At 56.5% G+C, this 22939-nt stretch overlaps 10 protein-coding genes across 10 annotated transcripts; 6 read left to right on the forward strand and 4 right to left on the reverse strand.

Moving 5' to 3' along the window:
• Window positions 1-38: 38 nt before the first annotated feature.
• BDY17DRAFT_253500 (uncharacterized protein) lies at window positions 39-2687 on the forward strand (the record flags this gene model as incomplete). The annotated part of the gene is made up of 1 exon (XM_033731346.1): window positions 39-2687. One exon carries the CDS (start codon window positions 39-41, stop codon window positions 2685-2687), a length of 2649 nt encoding a protein of 882 aa, XP_033588462.1.
• Window positions 2688-2830: 143 nt separating this feature from the next.
• BDY17DRAFT_252622 (chaperonin Cpn60/TCP-1 family) lies at window positions 2831-4645 on the reverse strand (the record flags this gene model as incomplete). Its single annotated transcript, XM_033731269.1, has 3 exons — window positions 2831-3981; window positions 4037-4525; window positions 4600-4645. 3 exons carry the CDS (start codon window positions 4643-4645, stop codon window positions 2831-2833), a joined length of 1686 nt encoding a protein of 561 aa, XP_033588463.1.
• Window positions 4646-5456: 811 nt separating this feature from the next.
• Window positions 5457-9643, forward strand: BDY17DRAFT_317586 (pyridoxal phosphate-dependent transferase; the record flags this gene model as incomplete). The annotated part of the gene is made up of 6 exons (XM_033736115.1): window positions 5457-5902; window positions 5955-7676; window positions 8163-8167; window positions 8241-8983; window positions 9011-9078; window positions 9100-9643. 6 exons carry the CDS (start codon window positions 5457-5459, stop codon window positions 9641-9643), a joined length of 3528 nt encoding a protein of 1175 aa, XP_033588464.1.
• A 318-nt stretch (window positions 9644-9961) lies between these two features.
• BDY17DRAFT_311525 (uncharacterized protein) lies at window positions 9962-11677 on the forward strand (the record flags this gene model as incomplete). Its single annotated transcript, XM_033735541.1, has 2 exons — window positions 9962-10969; window positions 11033-11677. 2 exons carry the CDS (start codon window positions 9962-9964, stop codon window positions 11675-11677), a joined length of 1653 nt encoding a protein of 550 aa, XP_033588465.1.
• Window positions 11678-12111: 434 nt separating this feature from the next.
• Window positions 12112-14020, reverse strand: BDY17DRAFT_311526 (putative inorganic phosphate transporter PHO84; the record flags this gene model as incomplete). The annotated part of the gene is made up of 4 exons (XM_033735542.1): window positions 12112-12475; window positions 12531-13401; window positions 13457-13778; window positions 13847-14020. 4 exons carry the CDS (start codon window positions 14018-14020, stop codon window positions 12112-12114), a joined length of 1731 nt encoding a protein of 576 aa, XP_033588466.1.
• Window positions 14021-14312: 292 nt separating this feature from the next.
• BDY17DRAFT_299889 (uncharacterized protein) lies at window positions 14313-15240 on the forward strand. Its single transcript, XM_033733971.1, has one exon. It carries the CDS (start codon window positions 14636-14638, stop codon window positions 14879-14881), a length of 246 nt encoding a protein of 81 aa, XP_033588467.1. The 5' UTR covers window positions 14313-14635; the 3' UTR covers window positions 14882-15240.
• BDY17DRAFT_299890 (uncharacterized protein) lies at window positions 15241-17113 on the reverse strand. Its single transcript, XM_033733972.1, has 2 exons — window positions 16554-17113; window positions 15241-16498 (listed from the first exon to the last, which is right to left on the reverse strand). The coding sequence occupies exons 1-2, from the start codon at window positions 16953-16955 to the stop codon at window positions 15314-15316; spliced, it is 1587 nt and encodes a 528-aa protein (XP_033588468.1). The 5' UTR covers window positions 16956-17113; the 3' UTR covers window positions 15241-15313.
• Window positions 17114-17584: 471 nt separating this feature from the next.
• Window positions 17585-18776, forward strand: BDY17DRAFT_317591 (mitochondrial carrier domain-containing protein; the record flags this gene model as incomplete). Its single annotated transcript, XM_033736116.1, has 2 exons — window positions 17585-17627; window positions 17686-18776. The coding sequence occupies 2 exons, from the start codon at window positions 17585-17587 to the stop codon at window positions 18774-18776; spliced, it is 1134 nt and encodes a 377-aa protein (XP_033588469.1).
• Window positions 18777-19206: 430 nt separating this feature from the next.
• BDY17DRAFT_311529 (putative NRPS-like enzyme) lies at window positions 19207-22389 on the forward strand (the record flags this gene model as incomplete). The annotated part of the gene is made up of 1 exon (XM_033735543.1): window positions 19207-22389. One exon carries the CDS (start codon window positions 19207-19209, stop codon window positions 22387-22389), a length of 3183 nt encoding a protein of 1060 aa, XP_033588470.1.
• Window positions 22390-22530: 141 nt separating this feature from the next.
• Window positions 22531-22908, reverse strand: BDY17DRAFT_325409 (uncharacterized protein; the record flags this gene model as incomplete). The annotated part of the gene is made up of 1 exon (XM_033737354.1): window positions 22531-22908. The coding sequence occupies one exon, from the start codon at window positions 22906-22908 to the stop codon at window positions 22531-22533; it is 378 nt and encodes a 125-aa protein (XP_033588471.1).
• Between the last annotated feature and the right edge of the window lie 31 nt (window positions 22909-22939).

The raw sequence follows: 22939 nt of genomic DNA on the forward strand, positions 1-22939 counted from the left end.
ATGCGCCTGGTGTGATAACACTTCCCTCCACCGACGCGATGCCGCCAAAGAAGCGCGAGCGAAGTCCCAGCACCACTCCGGTACCATCGACCGAAGCCGCTCAAAACGATGGCACCCAGATCCCTGATGCCGAGTGGGAGGCCATGCACGATCTCCTCCAATACATCTACGACTATCGCACTCAAGACGGCTTCGACCCTTCCAAACTCTTCCATCGCAAAGTGAACAAACGAGTCATCCCGGAGTACTACGAGACCATTCAAGAGCCCATCGCCTTGTCCACCATCAAGCAGAAGATCAACACACGCGCGTATGAGACTTTCTCGCAGTTCGTACGCGACTTTGCCCTCATCCCACACAATGCGCAAGTCTTCAATCGACCGGATAGCGGGGCTTTCCAGGATGCTCTGGTCATCAAAGAGCAGCTGGAGCAGCGCTTGCAGAAGCTGGTGGAATCGGGCTTGATCACCAAGGAAGTTGCGCAGCTACCAGACCTGGGTGAAATCCCTACTTTTGAAGATGTCCCTGTCGAAGAGGCAGAAGGCGAAGGAGAAGAGGAGGAGGATTCTGACGAAGAAGGCGAGGAGGACGAAGAGGAAGAGGAACCTGATTTGGACGACGAAGGAAAGCCGGTTGTGAAGCGGAAACGGGGTCGACCGCCGGGCAGCAAGACGAAGCATCGAAGCGGGGATGATGAAGGCGAGAACAAGCGTTCCAGAGGTCGACCTCCGAAGCTCTTGACCCCCATGGAGGCGCGCATCCTTGCTGTTCTCAAAGGCCTCAGGAAGCCGAAAAACAACCGCGGCCAGCTAATTATCGGACACTTCGAACGTCTTCCCGACAAAGCAACTATGCCAGAGTACTACGCCGAGGTCAAGAATCCCATCGCGTACGATACCCTCAAACGGAAAGTCAAGCGAAAGAAGTATCCCACCCTGGAAGCCTTCATGGCCGATGTGAATCTCATGCTCAACAATGCCAAGGAGTACAACACCGATGACTCTCAAATCTTCAAAGACGCGACGCAGCTGCAGATCGAGGCGGGCAAATTGTACGACAACGAGAAGGCCAAGCCCGATGACACTTTCGCAGATGACGAGGGCAAGATCCCCATGCCGAACGGTATACTGCACAACGGCGAACTGTACCGAGTCGGCGAATGGGTCCATCTGCAGAACCCGAACGACCTCACCAAACCCATACCCGCGCAGATTTACCGAACATACAAGAACCCGAATGGTCAGAGTATGGTCAATGTGTGCTGGTACTACCGCCCGGAGCAGACAGTCCATCGTGCCGACAAGCACTTCTACAACAGCGAACTCGTCAAGACCGGGAGATACCGCGATCACAACATCGAGGAGGTGGAGGGCAAATGTTACATCATGTTCTACACGCGCTTCTTCAAGGGCCGACCGCGTGGACTCCCCGAGGGAACGGAGATATATGTCTGCAAGGATCGCTACAACGAAGAGCGGCACCAATTCAACACCATCAAGACCTGGGCGAGCTGTTTACCGGACGAGGTGCGAGACAAGGACTACGAAATGGACCTTTTCGATCACCCGCGCAAAATGAAAAAGTTCCCTTCTCCAATCGCATATCTGTTGAAAGACGATCAGAAGGAGACCGATGAGCTTCCCAAAGTTACTTGGGGCGCAGACGGCGCGCCTCCAAAGATAGGCGCCGTGCATCGCAGGCCAAGGACCGAGAAAGACTCCCCTCCACCCGAACCCACCCCTCCACCGCCGCCGCCGAAAGTCGAGACTCCGGCGCCACCCAGGCCCATGGCCACTGCAGCCCCAAGCTATCAGAGCTCGGCTCTGGCTTCTTCTCAGCAGATTCAGCAGCAACAGCAGCGGCCTCCGAGCACTGGCGTGAGACAAACGTCCTTCACAGCCCCACAATCGCAAGCCACGTTCGCCGCGCAACACGCGCAGAGCCCGATGCCTCAGCTCCAGCAGCGACCACCATCGGCCCACCAAGCGCAAAGCTACAACCCAGCCACGCCGCACACGCAGAGTCAGCATCGACCCATGGGTCAACCGATGCAGTATCACCATATCCAACAGCAGCAGCAACAACATCACTCCGAAGGCATCCCTCCCAACCCCGCTCTCTACGCGCCCCGCGCCCCCTCGACAGACTACCGCAACCCACCGCCAATCGAGGTCTACACACTCCCCGACCACGCCAATCTCAGCATCCCCGCCGAGATCCGCGAGCAATACCAACGCGACGAGTTCGGCCGTCTGCTCTTCTTCACCACCCCGCCCGTCTCCAACAACATAACCAACACCAACACCCCCTCTTCAATCCAAGGCCACAGCGTACGCTACCTAGCCGCCAAAGCCCGTCGCGCTGAATCCCAGCAGGCTCAGCAAACCCGCCAAGCCGAAACCGACGAGCGCGCCGCCAAGAAAGCGCGCACGGCTTCCAACGCGCAAATCACGGCCGACGTCGAGGCGCTTAAGCGGAAAGCGCTGGGCGTGCTGGCGACGCAGCTGGCGCGCAGTTCCGATTTGGGGGATGTGGAGTTGGGGAACCTGAGCGCGGCGCAGCGCGCGATGAGCGAGCAGATGTCGGCCGTGGCGGCGAATGAGGTGAATCGGGAGAAGAGGAGGCGTTTGAGGCTTGGAGAGGTGGAGAGGGGGTATGGAGATGACTGGGATTGGAGGGTGACGTGATCATCGTGTTCGCTGGTGGGTGGTGAGGCGAGAAAGCATGATATGACTCTTTTACGAGCTGCGTTGAATCCGATTGTGATGTAGAAGTCCGACTACATACACATAAGCGTACTCTCACTTCATCGTGCCATTCAAGACCCGCATCATCTCCCCCGCATGGGCATCCCCCTTCCCCTACCCATGCCTCTCACAGCCCTTTGCGCAGCCCCCGGTGGCAAGCCTCTCTGCGGCCCCTGCGGCTGCTGGCTCTCCTGATTCCGGATCGTCTCGTCGACACTCAAAATCAAACAGCTCGCCTCCACCGCCGCCTGAATGGCATTCACCTTCACCAGAGCCGGCTCCCACACAAACGCCTCGAGATTGTCGCGGATGCCCTCGTGGTCAAAGTCCACGCCGGCCCACGTGTTGCCTTTGCGGTGCTCGACGCGCAGGCGATTGAGGATGTCCGTTGCGTCGAAGCCGGCGTTGTCGCAGAGTTGACGCGGGATGACCTCGAGCGCTTTGGCGAAGCATTTGATGATGGACTGTTGCTTGTGCGGCACGTTCTTGTCGGCAAAGTTGTGCAGGTAGGCGGAGACTTCCATTTCGCAGGCGCCGCCGCCGGCGACGATGGTGGTGTTTTTGATGGCGCGGCGCACGACCATGATGGCGTCGTGGAGGGAGCGCTCGACTTCGGCGATGAACTGCTCAGCGCCGCCGCGGAGCACGAGGGTGCAGGTTTTGGCTTTGGGGCAGCCTTCGAAGAAATTGAAGCGCTCGCCGCCGATTTGGCGCTCGTCGAACTTTTCACAGGTGCCGAGGTGCTGGGGTTTGATGTCGGAGCAGGTAGATTGGATGCTGGCGCCGGTGGCTTGACAGACGCGGTCGAGGTCGTCGGAGGCAACGCGGCCGGCGCAGAAGATGTCGCGGTCGGCGAAGTACTGCGTTGCGAGATCGCCGATGGGGAGTTTGGAGAGGACGACCTTGGCGCCTGTCTTGTGCAGGGCCTCCATCTTGTCGTATATTATTCTCCACTCGGCGTCGACAATGGCTTGATACTCTGACACTTGTTCCACTCGTACTTCGGCGTTGTCTTTCTCGCTCTTCAATTCGAGCTCGACGTTGAGACACACGATGTTGGGGTTGGAGAAGGATTTGGGTTGCTGTTCGAAGCCGGCGTAGGAAAAGGTCTTCTTGAAGGCGACACCGTTTACGAAGAGGGAGTCTTGGAGAGCGCCGCCGGTGATCTTCTTGATGCCGATGAGCTTCTCGTTGAGGTCGTCTTGATCGAGGGAAAGGACGGCGTCGACAACCACTGGATTGGATGTTAGTCAGGCCTACATTACGTGGCAGGAAATGTAATCACGTACTCTTGGTGAAGAAATCGGCGTTACGGTGGATGAGCTTGCTGCTCATCGCCGTAGCTGCCAGCTTCCTCAAAGTCTCCCTTTGATTGCCCTCGCTCGTGTTGACGGCAATCTCTTGAATCTTCTTGACGGCCATCATGCTCGCTCTCCGTAGGCCTTTGATGATGATTTGACTGCTTACGCCTTGCTCGACATGCTCTTTGACCTCCTTGAGAATCTCTCCGGCCAACACCACCACCGACGTTGTCCCATCACCCACCTCCGCATCTTGTGATCGTGCGATGTCTGTGAGAATGCGAGCGGCGGGGTGGACAATGTCGAGGAGTTTCATCACCGTCGCTCCATCGTTTGTAATGGTTGTCTTGCCATTTTCGTCCACGAGAAGTAGGTCTCCGCCGTAAGGTCCAAGGGTTCCCTTGACGGTGGATTGGACGGCGATACAGGCGTTGATGTTTGATACGATTTGTCCCTTGCCTTGCGACTGATCGGTGCCTGGAATATGACAAGCAGGTCAGAACACACGATCACGACTAGCCAGACATAAGCTTCTCTCGACTGCAACATACCTTCTTTGAGAACGATGATCGTTGGCGTTTGACCGCCGAAATTCATGGTGAATGTGTCGGCTCCACAGCCGGGAGTGTGAGAGGTTGTATGTGATTGCGGAAAGGAGCGAGGAGGGGGAATCTGACTGCTCTCACGTTGGACACTTTCTCGACATGCGTTTCTTGAAATTTCGCCCAACGCGCGCTGCGACGAAATGTCGCGTCCGAGCTTCGGCCCGCACCGTCTGCGGACAGAACTCTGATTACATAAGGCAAGGCTTCCATGTCGTTCACGTCGATTGCATGTGCTGCATCATTGTTAGTCGAAGCCTCTTCTGGTTGACTGCTATACAATGCTTAAGCACCTTTCCGAGGGCATTGTCTGGCTCTGAGGACTGCGGCATTGGACTGATCGCCTTTTCACAAACGACGAACTCGCCAGGACGTCTCGAGGACGAGCTGCCTACTGAGTGTTCAACAGCCATAGACTTACTGGACAGTGGATGCGCGATGACTTGGATGGGGTCAGTGTCCCAGTCGTGCGGCCGCACATCTGTGCAATGATCATGTTCTTGTCCTTGTTCTTGTGATTCAGAATGGCCGATCGAGGGGTGAGACCGGCACATGCAGCGCACCAAGATTGAAAAGTGGGTCCATCGGGATCAAGATCTCGATTTTTCCGATGGTCCAGCTTGATGAACGCGGCACCGTCATCCATCGCCCTGCTTGCATTCACCATCCGCCTCTGCCTCCCAAAGCTACCTTGCACGACCTCCTGCCCTCCTCCAACGACAGCTTGATGCACATCTGGACCTGACGAATTATTGAGGGTGAAATGCGCGTTGCGCAGAGTTGGAAGGACACCCGACCCATCCAGCATGCCGCAGGCGAATAAGAAGCGCGGGAGGCGCATGGAGGGGAAGAAGAGGAAGCACGAGGAAGAGGACGAAGTTGATGTGGTTGTCGAACAGAGCAGCAGCAAACGGCGCAAGGCGGGCGTAGATGGCGGGCATGATGATGTCGCTGCAGACCCGCAAGCAGACGAAAGCCTCGATGCCGCCTATCCGCCCAGGGAAAGACCTTTCTTCGGCCTGCTGGATGAAGAGGAGCAAGAGCATTTCCGTCATGCCTCCGAACTGCTCGAAGCCAACGCCTTCGAGTCGGCCGACGAAAAGGCCCAGTTTCTCTCCAGCGTGTACGCTGAGGCGGAAGGTAAGGAGCTCAAGATTGCCCAGAGCCAGTCGTGCTCCCGCCTGCTTGAGCGCTTGATCCAGTTGTCCACGTCGGCACAGCTCAAGAATCTCTTTCGAAAGCTGAGCGGAAAGTATGTGCAGCCCTGTCGCCCACTTGAGGAACGTCGTGACTGACTTGTCCAGCTTTATCCACCTAGTATCTCACCGCTTCGCCTCCCACTGCTGTGAAGCTCTCTTCCTACACGCCGCCCCCTTCGTCACCGAAGAGCTCCTGGCCTCGGCACCCAAACCGATTAGCGATGAAGCCAATGCCACTAGCGGCGACGAAGACCACACGCCGATGGAGATCTTCTACCTGGACACCCTGGCCGAGCTGGAAGGCAACATCGGCTACTTGCTGACCGATCGTTATGCCTCGCATGTGCTTCGCGTCCTGTTGCTCGTCTTGTCTGGAAAACCCATCGACGACCTCTCCACCAAACACCTCTTGCAAGGCAAATGGAAAGACAACAAGTCCGCTCATGGTGCCGGGTTGGCTACGATCCAGGCTCTCGACAAGGACAGGACCGTGCCCGAATCCTTCGCCGATGCTGTTAAGCAACTCATTGCAGAGAGTGTTGCCGGGCTGGATACTGAACAGCTACGCGCCTTGGCGACTCATCCACACGGAAATCCATCTCTGCAATTGTTACTGCAGCTGGAATTGAACGCCACATCCAAAGAGAACACAAAGGGTGAAACGAACATACTCCGAACGCTATTGCCCGACAACCCCATCACTCCCGAGAGCAGCAGCGCTCAATTTATCAATGGGCTCGTCTATGACCCTGTGGGCTCGCATCTCGTGGAAAAGATTGTCAAACATGCGCCGGAGAAGGTGTTCAAAAATTTGTATGTCGATTTCTTCAAGGAGCGACTGGCATCGCACGCACGCAATGAAATCGCGGGGTATGCTGTGTGTCGTGTGCTAGAGCGACTGGCATATGACGATCTTCTCGAGGCGCATGAGGCCCTGATCCCAACCATATCCGATCTCTTGCGCAAGAGTCGAACGATGGTCGTGCGGACTCTGATTGAGCGTTGCACCATCAAAGACATCGACACCCAGGCGATTGCGGTCCAAATCGACTCTACATGGCACACTGCGGATGGCTTCGAAATCAAGAAATTGCTCAAATTCGGCCCTGGTACTGCCGGCGAGGATGAGGCTGCTCACGAAAGCACCCAGAGTGTCGCCAACGATCCAGCCAAGGCGAACTTTGCGCGCTCTTCCGAGCCCATCAAGACGCACTTCAACATCCTTGCGCAGGCAATGTTAATCGTACCCGGTTCTCTGAGCGCTCTTGTGCTCGACTCGCTCATTGCGCTTGACGCGCTTACTCTGTTGGCCATGTCGAAGGATCACATCGTCTCGCGAACGCTTCAGCAAGCATTGACCACGCGCAATGCCTCGATGATTTCGACGCGAAAGCTCATCCAGCACTTCTACGGGCACATGGGAGAGATGGCTGTAGACAGTGGGGCCTCGCACGTCGTGGATTGTATGTGGGATGGCACTCACGGTTTGGCCTTCATCCGCGAGCGGATTGCAGAGGAATTGGCGGAGAATGAGACGCAGCTACGCGACAGCCCAAGCGGACGAGCCGTGTGGAAGAATTGGAAGATGGATCTCTACAAGCGCCGACGAGCCGACTGGATCCGGCAGAGCAAGATCAAGGCGAGCAACGATGGCTTCCAGAGCTTTTCAGAGCTGGAGATCAACAAGGACAAGGACATCACGGCCAAGACGCCGCTGCAATTGGCGAGGGAACGACACGCAAAGGCCAAGAAGGGAAAGAAGAGCAAGAGGAAGAACAGCACTTCGGAGGCGACGAAGGCGAATGGAACCAAGATTGGCACAAGGGGGTCGGCTGCAACAACGTCGACGTGATGAGGCCATGAATTCGGCGGCCGTGTTTCGGTGTATCGTTTCCTTTGATTCTCTGTAATACCTTATTGTACGGTTCATATCATCCGCGGACATTCGCCCAAAGTGGAAACTGAGTTCGGATTTCGTCATCTTCGTCCACGCCATGAGATCTCGACTTTTCTCCAGTTCTCCCATTGCGCATCTCCTAGCACTTCGTCCATCGCTGCTTCATGATCTCTAAATATTTACTGGATTCTTCGTGGTGATCAAATTTTGGCTGTTGCGATATTCCGTGGAAGCCTCTCCAGTCCGCGAGACCTCACCTCCACAACGCCATGTCCGTGAACGGCACTGGCAAAGACCATGGGCTTCAGAACATGAAGCCTACCACCCGAGCCGATGAGACCGAAGAGGTAGCTAGTGACAGAACACATCCGACAAGATCCATGCTAACGCGTACTAGATACTCACCGCGGTCAAAGATCTCGTGGTAGATTTCGTCCGGACCGCAGACGACAATGCCACGCTTGCGGCTAAAGCAAGCAACCACGACTCCGCAGCAACGAACGGACATATCGCGCCCACACTCCTGGACTATCGAAACCCCACCGAGCTCTCCAAACTCCTAGACTTCCGGTTACAAGATGCCGGCCGGGGACTGGAAGGCGTGGTCGAGCTGGCACGCCGCATCCAAAAGCACAGCGTCAATACCTGGGACCAAGGCTTCCTCGACAAACTCTACCATTCTCCCACACCCATTGGCGTCGCCGCCGATCTTCTCCTCTCCTCTCTTAACACCAATGTTCACATCTACCAGGTCGCGCCGGCGCTGACGCTTATCGAGAAGCGCACGACGCGTGCTTTGGCGTCCATGTTCGGCTTCCACGGACAGTTTGCAGGCGGCTTCTCGCAGCCCGGCGGCTCGGCGGCGAATCAAACTTCTCTCGTTATCGCGCGGAACACTCTGTTCCCCGAGACGAAGCGCGAAGGCAATGGCGCGCGGCGCTTCGTCCTCTTCACCTCCGCTCACGGCCATTACAGCGTAGAGAAAGCGGCGCAGATTTCCGGCTTTGGCTCAAACGCCGTCCGGAGTGTGCCCGTCGACTCGCAAGGTCGTATGAAGCCTGATGCTCTGGAGGCTGCTGTCGAGAGGTGCCGGAGCGAAGGTGAAACGCCTTTCTACGTTAATGCCACGGCCGGCACGACAGTACTGGGATCTTACGATCCACTCGACGAAATTGCGGAGGTTTGCAAGCGGCAAGGACTATGGCTGCACGTTGATGGGTCGTGGGGTGGGTCGGTGGTGTTTAGCGCGCGACAGCGGTGGAAGCTGAAGGGGGTGGAGCGAGCGGACTCGATGAGCATTTGCGCGCATAAGATGCTCGGTGTGCCGTTGACGTGCTCGTTTCTGCTGGGCAGGGATTTGAGGCTGTTTCATCGCGCCATGACGCTTCCGGCTGGATACCTGTTTCACGGAGATGGAGAGGCAGGGGAAGACACTGCGAACAATGGCGGATTGGACGATGGGGTGTTCTGGGACCTCGCAGATCTCACGCCTCAATGCGGACGACGGGGTGATGCGCTGAAATTTGCCTTGAGCTGGATCTACTACGGCACGGAAGGGTATGCGGCATACGTCGACCATGCATTCGAGATGGCCGAGTATCTCGCTTCACTCGTCAAGTCGCATGCGCGGTTCAGCCTGGTGTCCGAGGACCCGCCTCCCTGCTTGCAAGTCTGCTTCTACTTTGACAAGCAGAGTGGACAAGGGGCGAAGGAGAGGAACAGTAGAATCACTGAACGCGCAAAAGACGCGCTGTTGGAGAAGGGATTAATGATTGATTATGCCCCGGGCGAGGAGGGCAAGTTCTTCCGGGTGGTGGTCAATGGGCAGACGCAGAGGGAGACTTGTGTGCGGTTGATCAGCGCAATAGAGGACGTCGGTAGTGATGTCCACGCATGACGTGGTCGGCGTGCATTCACAGCATAGAGATTACTAGTCGATTGAGAACTCGACTCATTGTTGCACCTATCGTTGTAGTAACGTATTCACGATCCATCTACTTCATCTCTCACGTAAGGCTCCGGGGAGGCTGCGCCGAAATAGAGTTTGGGGAAAATGCAGGGACCAGCTCGGTTTCATGTGAGGCACGACACGCTTACATCGTCACCCTCCTCTGAATACCAACATCCTCACCTTCATGTTGCTCTCCAGCGACACACAACTTACCCCTGTCGAAGGAGTCGCTTCACATCCACCTAACCCTGTGCCTCATTCACAATGGCACCCCCATCACAGCCCCCGAACGAAACCTCCCACCCTCCCTCTTCCTCAAACCACATCTCTCCCACTCGCGAACCCCCTTCGCTCCAACCCGTGACCTCAGGCTCCAGCGCCGTCTCCTCCCCCACGACAACCCCCATCCACTCTCCCCACAAGCTACCCGCCTCTCCCCGCCTCTCCCACCGCTCACTCCTAGCCGAGAACATCCGGCAAGGCCCGCCCTCCCCCCGCGCACAACGCACGCAGTCCTTCTCCGAAGCCGCGTTGACTGAGCTCCTCATGCAGCCGTCGATGAGCAAAGCGAACGGCGTGGCGGACGAGCGGTTCAAAGGCCGCGACTGGAGGACCATCCAGGTGCATGAGATTATCGATCCCGTGGAAGCGAGGTTCGTCGAACTCGACACGGATATTGAGCAGACTACCAAGCTGCTTATCCGCTCTGGCTCTCCCAATGTCGTGTTGGTTAGAGAGTCGCGGACGACGCGGACGGTGCTTGATCTTTTTGGGTACGACGAGTTGATGGCGTATCTCTTGCTGGTTCTGGGCATTACACACTCGGATGAGTTGGCGACACAGTTGGCCAAGAGGGCAAGAGCGGGAGAGGTGCTGCCTCTAAGAGATGTCTTTGATCACCTCGGACAGCGCGAGCCTCCCACGTTTCTACATAGTACGGCGAGCTTGATGCAAGCCATGGAGGTTCTGGGGAGTGGCCTGCATCGAGTGGTTATCTGCAAAGAGGGAACGAGCGAGGCCATTGGTGTCCTGAGCCAACTCAGACTCGTGCGCTTCTTTTGGGAGCATCACACAAACTTTGCCACCACGGAACCGCTCTACTCGCGCACATTGCATGACCTGGAAATCGGCGCCAAGGTGGTCGTGGCCATCAATGGGGATAAACCGCTTGCTGACGCGCTCCGGCTGATGCATGAAGAAGGGATAACGTCGCTTCCCGTGCTTGACAATCAAAACAATGTTGTGGGAAATATCAGCCACGTGGACACGAGGGTGAGTCTTTGCGTTTCCCTGGAAACCTCTATTCCCTATCCGCTGACGATCTCGCTCTCTTAGCTGCTCACGGACACCTCCGCCATCCCGCTCCTCGGCCAATCATGCATCCACTTCATCGGCGTCATCCTCTCCGAGCGCGGCGTGCAAGATGGCAAGGACGCCTTCCCCGTCTTCCACGTAACGCCCCACAGCACACTAGCACACACAGTCGCCAAACTCTGCGCCACGCTCGCACACCGAGTCTGGATAGTGCAAGCACCAAGCCCATCAGGAAGCGTACCCCCCAGCCCCGGCCCGGGCATTCACCACGTCCCACCCTTCAGTATCGGTTCTCCCTCGCACGCACCAGCTCCAGCTCGATCGGGCTCCGTGTCCGAGTCAGTGCCAGGGCCGATGTCAGGGCATCTAGGCACTGGCACCAATCCGAGCACGAACGCCGTTTCTGCGGCTCAGCTACCCGGCGCCGCCATGTCCGGCCGTCTTTCCGGCGTTGTCAGCTTGACGGATGTGCTGAACCTGTTGGCGCGGGCGAGTGGGTTGAGCCCGCGCGATCCGGATGAGACGAGGCGGCGGAGGCGGAGGAGCAGCTCCGGCTCGGCGAGAGTCATGGGCGAGTCGAACCCCGACTTGCTGCGGAGTAGTGGGGAGATTCTGCGGTCGAGGCAGGAGAGGAGTGCGAGTCGGGGGAGTGTGGGGAGGAGGTAACTGACGATTCTCTACTCGCGACTGCATTGGGTCGACCGGATGAGTGCATTGGGAAACGGCCGGATAATGGGTGCATCTTAGGGCTTAGTGATAATGCGGGATTCAGAAAGCCATTCTGGACCGAGAGAGATTCACGACTGGGTATAGCGCTGGCGTTGACGATGTGGTGTTTGCATAGGTAGGGACAGGATCGAGTCCACATTCTCAAGCGGTCGCTCAACAGCTATTCATGCTCTGTCTTTCTCATCATCGCCCATGTAATTAAACCGCTCGCTAGTTGACAAAGAATGGCTTCAAGACAAAAATGATTGTAGAGACAAGTATGATAGTCATTCGGTCTTGAAACGGTCAACCACGAAACGCTATGAAATCAAAGCCAGCCTTTGGTGTACGCACAAGCCCCCTCTCCCAATCTATCACCATGTAAAAAAACCTCACTTCTTAAGAGGAGCAGCAGACTCATTCGAGTACTCAGCCGAGTACTCGCCCGAGTAATCATCAGACGTCTGACCAGTACCGCCCGCAAGACGCGGGTCGTACTCGGGCGTGCCCGGCACCTCGCCGGCCAACTGCTCGAGCGTCTTGCGCTTCGTCTCCGGGATGAAAAGCGAGGTGAAGAAGCCGAGCAGCATGAAGAGCGCGAAGATCTCCATGACGTGGTTGAGCCACGGGTCCTTGTCGGTCTTTGTGGCGCCCTTGACTGCCAGCGGGCCGATGAGCACTTGGGCGATGATGGCGCCGATTTTGCCGGATGCGGCGGAGATGCCGTGGCTTGTGCTGCGGTAGCGGGTGGGGAAGCTGGGGGGTTTGTTAGCATGTTTTGTTGTGGTGGGTGTGAATTGGGGTTACTGACCATTCTCCCGGGACGATGAAGGTGGTGGCGTTGGGGCCGAAGTTGAAGAAGAAGTAGGCGAGCACGTAGCAGGCGATGAGGCCGCCGGTGCCGATGACGTGGTAGCCGAAGCCGATGATGCAGAAGAGGACGGTGAGGATGGCGAAGCCGGCGAGCTGGATGGGTTTGCGCCCGATGCGGTCTACGGTCGCGACGGTGACCCAGTAGCCCGGGATGGCGCCCGCAAGCACCAAGATGATGTTGCCGACACCGACGTTGCGGTAGTACTCGTACACGTTGTTGTAGTCGGCGAAGCCAATCCCGCTCAGAATGACGGGGCTGTTGAGGCCGACGCCGTAGAAGGCGACGTCGAGGAAGAACCATGAGCCTGCCGTGCCGAGGAGCACTTTGCCGTACTTCCACTGCGAGTAGTGGCCGAAGAAGTCGCGCCAGGAGGCCTTGGGGATGGTCAGCTGCTCGGACTCCTGCATCTTCTGCACGCGGGTAAGGTCGTCGGGGTGGCCCTCGGGCTTGTCGGCGAGATAGGCCTTGATGTCGGAGCCGCCCTTGACGATGTCGCGGGAGACATCGAAGGTGTATCGGGGCGTCTCGGGGATGGTGAGGCGGAAGTAAAGAGCAATGCAGCCGGGGACGGCGCCCATGCCGATGACGGTACGCCACATAACGTCCACGGCGAGTTTGCAAGGACCACTGCAGTGCTCGGCATCGACGGCGGACGAGAGCGAGCCTTTGAAACCTGCGGTGACGATGAGAGTGATGATGCCGGCGGCGAGCTGGCCAAAGCCTTGGTTGGCGAAGACCGCGCCCATCATGGCACCTCTCCATTTCGTGGTGGCGAATTCAGATGTGATGATGGCGCTAAGCGGGTAGTCTAGCATTGGGTTAGAATCGAGGTATCTCCATGAGGAAGACTTGACCAAACATACCACCGCCAATGCCGATACCCATCAGCACACGCCAGAAGATCAGAACGCCTGCGATTGTGATTGCCTCGGAGGAGGACGAGAGGGCTTGCGCGAGCGTGGCGAAGATGATGATGATCAGCTCGAGGCCGTACATCTTCTTCCTGCCGACAACGTCTGCGAGCCAGCCGAAAGCGAGTTGTCCAATGACGGTACCACCAGAAGTTGCAACTTTGAGACCAGTCGAGACCTTGTTCGGGATGGCGCCGTCGAAAGAGGTGCCTTGCCAGTATACTATTCCGATCATGCTCGTGACGAGACCGATGGCGAAGATGTCGTACGCATCCTGTTGTATCGATCAGCATCATGCATACGACTCTTGCGGTACGGCTTTCCTGCGTGGTATGGACTTACAGTGAAGAAACCGATGCCAGCCACCACGACCGCTCTCACGTGATACCAGCCGAAGGGAGCCTTGTCAATCTCAGCCAGCGCGAGACGTCGGCGCTCATTGGGATCCTCAATGTGTGCATAGTCGTTGTGGAAGTTGTGAAAGGCAGCGTTGCCTCCCGAGGTATGAGGAGCCATTGCGTACCAAGACCAGCTCTTAGCAGATAGAAAAGTAGGTGTTTGAAGAAATTGGTGAAACAGAAAAGACGATGGCCTACCTGCCGGAAACTTATACTATCCTTACCATTTTCCCGTCGACTCGGAACGTTCCCTCTGCCAAGGCACGAGAAGAGATCATCCGCGGCACGTTGACGGTCGACAGGTTGTTGTTTGCTGAATCTCAAGCATTGCCGCGCGAGCGGAAATGATCGCGAGTGGCGAGACGCGCCTCTGGGCTGTCCCACATAGGTGCTTCGCCATGCTTCGCCTGGGCCAGTCATCGGAGGTATACCTAAAGGGACAAAGATAGCCAAGGGCCAAGAAGAGCTTCGGATTCTAGGCCATCGAAGAGCTCGCCACATGAGCCGCATACACTGCGGGATATCCAGCCAGGTGGACTATTCAGTCCATTCAAAGGCCATTATTGATCGCAAGTGCGTGTGATCTGAGACTTTGGCCACATTTTCACGGTCGTCTAGCTGATTGCCACGCCGAAGCCTGCCTCGCAACAAAGAGCGTGAAGCAGAAAACCATTGAGGCGGACGGCAGACAGCCAAGGCGAAATGGATTTTCGAATGGCGTTGACGCTTGGCGATGGGGAAGTATTCCCGAGACCGACTCGTCTGGACGCTGCAGATGTCTCTCGTTTCCGTGGATTGTCTCGCAAGCAGGCTGATCACCTCCGCACGATCGACCGGTGTAGTCGAGGCACTGGAAGAAGGTGAAGTCTTTCTATTTTCCTCACCCACAGGGTCTGGCGGAGGTTATTACTGTGCTTACTGCCCGCCTGTGACCTCTGGCCAGCGCTCGGAGGAGCCAAAGCCACCTCAACAGGGTTGAAACAGACACGAGGTGAAGTCCAAACGACCTCGAATTCCGGCCAATCAGAGAACGCTGTCCAACACGTGGACAGCTTGCTTGTGCTTGGCGCTCAACTCTTCATGTGATGCCAATATTTTCCTCCATGCCAAGTGAGGGCGAGAGGGAAGAAAAAGCGGCAGATGGGGTGCTCTTCTGGTTCGAGAATGCGAGGCAAAAAGATGCGAGTTCAGGGCAATGGAAGTCCCCACTGCAGGGGAAGGCAATCGGCGTCGATCACAAGATGAAGCAGCCTGTCGGATCGCGGATTAGCTCCACACCCATAGCTCCCGCGCAGCCTTGCATGCTACGAGCCGAGGAAGAAAAGCCTTCACAGCGTCATTCAGATTGCGTCTATCCATCTAGCGTCATTCAGATCGCGTCTATCCATCTAGCTCATCCCCATCTGCACGATCAATACCCCATGCCGTAACTCTTGACTCGGCTCCAGTAGAAGGCGCGATCGTTCCTCAATCGAAACTCGCCCCAGTCGTCTGTCAAGCGATTGTAGCTCCAAAAACTCTTCCACGCCAGCTTGTTGTTCCTCGCACCCTTGCCCGCATGCGCCAGCGCCAGGAGCATCTTGTAAGTGTATTTAGGGACGACGCCTTCTGTCTCTACGTGTACATCACCCTCAACCTCGGGCTCATTTGTCACGGGGTCAACAACGGATGAAGCAGGGCCAGAAAGCCGCCAGCGCCCGCGCAGGGCATCCTTCATGACGCTGCTTGGCAAAGTATTGGTGTGGTGGTTGTGGATGTTTTCCTTGAGTAAGTGATGCACGACATCTGCGGGCTCGCTGGTGGTGAGCAGGCTGATGACCGTGCCGTCTCGGAAGAAGCGCAAGTATCGGAAGTACGTCACAACGTGGACTGGCGCACCCCAGGATAGAGTGTTGGTTGAGTTGGCTCCCGCTCGCGTATAGTTGACGGTACTGATGTAGCATCCGTTGAAGCGTATCCGAGGCCGTGTGCGGAACATGTTGCGCCAGGAATTCCCGTACGTAGTGCGTAGCAGGTTTTCGGTGAGGGCCGAGAAGGTCACTTGTTCCTCTTCACCGGGGGCAAAAGTTTCGTTCGTGTCCTCGGACTCGTCTCCAGCGTCTAGATAGCGTACTATCTGGTCATCTGCTTTCAAAGCGGAGCCTTCGATCTCGCAAGCGAAATCATAGTGCATGGCTGCAAAGCCATATTCTTCGCCCACTGCGACCGTCTTCCAGATGGACTCTTCGGTCAGTACGACATATGCCAGTCTTTTACAGACTTGAGCCGTGCGTGCCAGCGTAGCAAGATCGATCACGCCCAGCGTGGCCAAGATTTGACTTAGAATCTCTTCCGGCAGATCCGCGAAATAACAAGGCTCTTGGGGCGAGATATTGGTCAACGGCGGGGCGGCTTCGATGCGTAGGATGGAAAACTCCCCCAGCAGCTGCTTGAGTGATGCGGACAACTCGTTGCTCCGACCATGTAGTGAGTGATGGGCCGGATTCGGTACCGTGGCTGGCGCATTTGACGGGTTCGGGTTGGAAGGTTTCGGCTTGGCAAAGGATGAAGGAGGGAAGTATTTCTTCTTGTACACTTCCTGCACCCCATCGTCAAGCTTCACGATAAGTCAGAATGTGTTTCAGAAACGCAGTTGGGGAGGGGAGACCAACTCTGAAGGCCTGGCGGTAATGCTTAATCGAATCCCCGAGCTGTCCCTGAGTCTCTTTCTCAACGGCATGCTCGTAATGCTCGAGGGCGGACGATGGCCCCTTTGATTGCTCTCTGCCGCGTTGCTCGCCTTCCTTGCCGAGGATGAGACTTTCCTCCTTATTCGGGAGGTCGTGATATGCTCTGGGCTCAACATCTTCCGAAAAATCGTCTTTCCGACGAGCGACAGATTGTGGAATAGCAGCAGAAGACGGGGTCTGATGCGGAACAGGCCTTTTGTCACTCCCGGATTCCCGGGAATCTTTGGTAGATGGCCTATTTCTAGCTACCTCTGAGAGCCAGTCTTGTCGAAATCGTTCCAGTGCTTCCTGTGTTTCTACCTGCTTGGCCTCGCCTTCCATCATGAAATGAGGGGCCGAGCGGGCGTGATCCAGCTTAGATTACGGGAAGTCGAAGAGCGGTCTCAGGTGCGTCGCATTGTGTATGATATCGTGTTTGCCTTAGAACCTTCCAATAAATCTACGTCGCGTTGAGTGACAAGCACGTAGATACGCCTTCGTAGACGTCCTGATGACCTGCCGAGTACGGGGCAGACGTCAGAATTGTAGGACCGCATGCGGAGGCTAACCGCTTTGAGCGTGGCGGCATCGGCTTAGACTGCCTTGCCTGGCCCGCGGAATATCATGATGCGCAGATCGAAACAATCTTTGACTTGACTCTTACCTTATCTTCCTACACATCAACCGCACTCTCCACCTCAGCTGCCCTCCTCCACACCTCCGCCGCATCCACCTGCCATGCGGCGTCTCGCTCCGTAACTGATGACCACCTCTCCGACGTAGACCCTTCCTCCCCACCCCCATCGAGTGCCGGCTGCGACGCCGCTGCAGCTCGAGCCATGGCGCATTCTTTCACACAAGGCCAACGCCATGACAGAATAGACGATCAACAGCACGACGGCCATCCACCGGCTTTCCCGTTCATTCCAGCTTCTCAGCCTCAAAGCGGCGCCAACGTATCTCTCTTCCAGAGGATGCTGAGCGCCACCGTCGGCAGCACTCTCGTCACCTTCCTTGGTAGGTGCTATACTTCTCGCCATGCATACCACGGAGTAGATAACTAACGAAACTGCAGTCACACCACTGGATGTTGTGCGTGTAAGATTACAAGCTCAACAAAGTCCGTCCTCCCTCTCTGCCCGCTCGCCCGCCTTCCAACAGCTGCCCCCCGGCATGGGCATTACTGCCTGCTGTCGAGAAGTCTTCTGGGTGCAGAACCAGTCCCAGTTCTGCGTCGCCAGCGCTCCGACTGCTTCTGCCGTCATGGATGATGTGATCATCTCTGACTGTGCTGCAGAAGAAGCTCAGCGACGATCCTTCAACTCCACCCTCGATGGCCTCCGCAAGATCTCGAGAAACGAGGGCATCTCCACCCTATGGCGGGGCCTCAGTCCGACTTTGGTCATGGCCATCCCTGCGAATGTCATTTACTTTGCTGGCTACGACTGGCTGCGCACGAGTCCGAAGAGCCCGGTATATGGAAGGTTTAGCGATGCATACGCGCCTTTGGCAGCTGGGTCTATAGCACGGGTGATTGCCGCCATCGCCGTCAACCCGATCGAGATGCTACGGACCAGGATGCAAGCGACCTCGACGAAAGAGAAGGGCGTGCTACGTGCCACAATGGTGGGCTTGAAAGAGATGGTGTCTGCAGAAGGATATCTCACACTCTGGCGCGGGCTCACTCTCACCCTGTGGCGTGACGTTCCCTTCTCGGGACTATACTGGTGGGGATACGAGAAAGGCCGACAGCAGCTGAACAATCTACGCCAGCAAGCTATGCCTGCATCTGGACCTCCACAGAACGTGGATATGTCGCATGGCGCCCTTCTTACCGACTCGTTCCTTGCCGGAGCGGTTTCCGGCGCCATTGCCGCCTTCGTCACAACCCCGTTCGATGTGGGCAAGACACGGCAGCAAACAGCTTTGTACAACTCCGACCCGAACTCTCGTAAATCCCTTCAATCACTTCCGGAAAGCAGGGCAATGCCCCGGTTCTTATGGCATATCTACTGCACCGAAGGCCTCAACGGCCTGTTCAAAGGCTGGGCGGCGCGTTGCTTGAAAGTGGCGCCGGCCTGCGCTATCATGATCTCCAGCTACGAGGTCGGAAAGAAGATGGCCATTGCTGTCAACGAGCGACGAGAGATGAAGGACGATGCATAGCTGGAATCAACTTTAGGGATGGGAGGCGGACGATGTCTGATTGCATTGCATGTTTCATCATGGCATTGGGGTCCTGCAGGATAGACGGAATACGGCATCGGGAGAGGGACTCAGCATAGGGTGGTCGTGTCTGTGTTTTATACCCCTGTACCATAAGCAGCTCGCAACCTAGGAGGCTCTAATCGATGGGAGCCAACCTCCTCTCCTCTGATCAGCAAACGACCAGATTTGTCTTCCTTTGCCCTTGAACGGGCAGCTATAGGCTGCACGCTGCATCCGTATGTATGCACTCCACTTGCAATTGTCAGCCGCGGGCTGACAATTGCAAGTGGAGTGCTCCTCGTGCCGTACGAACCGAAATGCAAACACGTAGATCGCTACAACCGGGGATTCATATCCTTTTCCTGACCACACGCATGGGGCTTGCAAGATGATAGATGCATTTCCCCCAGTCATGGCCCCATCAACTCGTGCTTCAACGAAGAGATCTCGCCCGGCAACCCCTACAGACAACAAGGACCCAAGCCGTGACAAAGCCCACAAGACGAACGGCGAACATGCCGATCCCCCGCAACCCCTCCACACAATCTACGATCTCATCACAACTCGGGCCAACGAGCCTGGACTCTCCCACAACCCTCTGATCTTCTATCCGTCCAGCGGCACCGAATATGTAGGCTACTCTGCCGCCGATATCCACAAGTTGTCGCTTAAGGCGGCCACCTACTACGATGCTACCATTCCGCAGCGGCAGTCTTCAGATGTCGCTCCGACTGTCGTGGCGCTTCTCGGGCCATCTGATCTCGACTACTTCGTTGCAATTCTGGGGCTAATTAGATTGGGGCACACCGTTCTTTTTCTATCGACGCGCATATCGGAGGAGGCTCATGTATCTTTGCTGGAACGCACGAAGGCGAAGCACCTCTGGGTAAGCGATGGGTTTCGGTCGATGGCAAAGCAGCTGGACAAACGTCTGCCGCATCTTGGAGTCCATTCGATTGCTTCTCAAGACGACTATGGCTCCGTGGACGAAAGCGTACTACCCGCGAGTCAGCTCGATCCTGCTCAAGAGGCAAAGAACGTTGCCTGGATCATCCATTCGTCTGGATCTACGAGCCTGCCAAAGCCCAACTTCCAGACTCACCGCGGGGCTCTCGGCAACACTCCATCCCAGTTCCACTTGACAGGCTTCCTCACACTGCCCATTTACCACGCACAAGGCATAGGGTGTGTCTTCCGCTCGATCAACAATCGCAAGCCCATCTACATGTACAATGCCAGCTTGCCCTTGACGACCAAGCACATCCTCCAAACCCTGCAAGAGCACCCAGAGATCCAGATCCTGTACAGCGTGCCGTACGTTGCCAAGCTGCTCGCCGACAGCGAGGAAGGCATTGCCCTGTGCAAGAAGCTGCAAGTTCTCTTCTGCGGCGGCGGAGCGTGTCCCAAGCCCGTCGGCGACAAGCTTGTGAAAAACGGGGTCTTCCTCATGAGCCATGTGGGGGCCTCGGAAACCGGGCAGTTGATGAACTCCTTCCGCCCGCGAGACGAGATCGAGGAGTGGGATTGGCTGCGGCCGTCCGCGACCCTACAGAAGTATCTCCGCTGGGAGGCCGTCGACGACGTGGCGAATAATGTGTACGAGATGGTTGTGTTGGATGGCTGGCCGAGCTTAAGCGCTAGGAATCGAGAGGATGGCGCGTATGCCACCAAGGACCTCTGGGAGCGACATCCCGACTATCCACGGAAAAACGCATGGCGGTATTACGCTCGAAGGGACGATACGATTGTGCTAAGTAATGGCGAGAAGGCCAACCCCCTCATCTTCGAGAACGCCGCTCGGGATTCGCCCAAAGTCGACGATGCGATTGTCTATGGGAGTGAGAAGCCGCATTTAGGCATGTTCGTGTTGCCTTCGGATGAAGGCATTTCGAGGGATGAAATCGTGGAGGACATCTGGCCGGATATCGAACGAGCGAACTTACTGGCGCCGGCTCATGCTCAATTGTCAAAGGCAATGATCAGCTGTCTCGCAGGAGAGACGTCGCAGAAGATCAGACGCACGGACAAGTCGTCCATCATTCGAGCGGGCTTCTACAAGGAGTTTGCATCGCTGATCGACACTATGTATCACGACCCCATCCGGAACGGAACCGTGGCATTTAACGAAGCGGAGCTCAAGTCATTTTTGCTGAGAGAGGTGAAGGAACTCGTCGAGGCCGATCGCCAGGATGCAGCTCAGGAAGATACAGACTTGTTCTCGCTCGGCATGGACTCACTTCAAGCGTCGCGCGTACGGTCTACCATCCTCAAGCACGTTGATATCGGCAATGGCGTGCTGGGAGAGAATTTTGTCTTCGACTTCCCCTCGATCGACGCAATGGCCATTGAACTCTTGCGTCTGCGCAACAACGAGAAGACCGTCGATGCTGTCCCCGTTGAGCAGCGGATGGAGCGGATGGTGGAAAAGTACAGTGCCAACTTTCCTCGCCACGTTCCTGGATCTGGTGGAACTGGAGAGCATGTTCTCGTGACAGGAGCGACAGGGTCACTTGGGGCTCACATCATCGCTCAGCTCGCCAGTCGCCCGGAAGTTCAGAGCACTATTTGCCTTGTCCGGGCGAAATCCGATGACGAAGCTCTCAGACGCGTGCAAGATTTTCTGCGCGAACGAGGGATTGAGGTCGACGGGCTATCCTTGCATGGCATCGCCGCTGACTTTGCTCTCCCTCATTTCGGGCTGGAAGAACAGAAGTATGCCCGGTTGCGCGAGCAGGTGACTTGCGTGATACACTCCGCATGGAACGTGAACTTCAATCTGAGCCTAGAAAGCTTCGAGCAGGATTGTATCGCCGGGACAAGACAGCTCATCGACCTCTGCCTCGAGAGCAAGCGAGAACGACCCGCGGCGTTCATCTTCTGCTCTTCGATCAGCACCGTCGGCAACGCGCCACATGCAGAGATGGAAGAGCAGCTTGCTGCGTCGTTCAGCTTCGCGCAAAAGCTGGGATATGCGCAGAGCAAGCTCGTGACGGAGAAGATCGCATCTGCAGCATCGAGTCGCGCTGGATTGCCCACTCGGATTCTGCGGATAGGCCAGATTGTAGGCGACAATAAAGCGGGCATTTGGAATCGGCAAGAGGCCATTCCATTGATGATTCAATCCGCCAGCACGATAGGCGCGCTCCCGAAACTCGACGAGGATTGCTCATGGCTGCCTGTTGATATTGTTGCCACAGCGGTGATCGACTCGTGGTTGAACACCTGTCAAAAGGAAAGCCAGCTGTTCGACTTCTACAACGTGATCAATTGCAATACCTTCCACTGGACCCGCGATCTCCTTCCCATGCTCCAGGCCGCGGGGTTGACGTTCGAAGCCGTGTCTGCTAGCGAATGGCTTGCAAAGCTGCGGAGCAAACCTGATCTCTCGAGCAATCCGCCTTACAAACTCATCGAATTTTTCACGGCAAAATATGGGAACGAGCATGGGCGACGCAGCTTGACGTTTCGTACCGATAAAGCGATAGAGACCAGTTCGGCGCTGAAGAGCTATTCGACCCCGACACAGAGCGAGGTGGATAGCTATGTTAGACACATAATGCACGGTCTATAGCGGCGCTGAAGCAGAGATAGCGCTCGTTAGTTAGCATCGTGTACCCAAGGTCTGCCCAAAATGATGCCGTAGCAGCCCACTGAAATCGTTGAGATGGTCGTCGCATCGCAGAAGTTGAATTCTATAACCCTTTTCCAACCCTCATGAATCCGTAAGTCCCCGCATCCCCTTCACCTCCGGCCACGCCTCACCCGACTCCCTCCTCACCTCAACAACCTCCACCACATTCCCCCGTCCCAACCCCTTAGTACTGTCGTGAACATGAGCACACCCATTCTCCACCCCCGCCTTCGGGTCCGTGGAGTACTCGATGCGGCCGTCGAGAGCCTCACGGTCGAGTCTCAGCACCCACAGCCGGTCATGGTTGGAGAAGAAGAGTTTGGCTGTGATGGGGGTTTGTTGGGCGGTGGAGAGGTGGATGAAGCCGTCTTGCGCGTCTAGCGGGGTGGTGGGGAATTTTTCCGGGAGGGGAGATGGGGGTTGCGAGTCGAGGATCTTATAGAGGTATTTGGGGGCCATGGTTGGTTGGATTATGCGTTCTGGAGTTGAG

This window comes from Neohortaea acidophila, assembly GCF_010093505.1.
Source record: "Neohortaea acidophila strain CBS 113389 unplaced genomic scaffold BDY17scaffold_7, whole genome shotgun sequence".
Classification (NCBI taxonomy): Eukaryota; Fungi; Ascomycota; class Dothideomycetes; order Mycosphaerellales; family Teratosphaeriaceae; genus Neohortaea; species Neohortaea acidophila.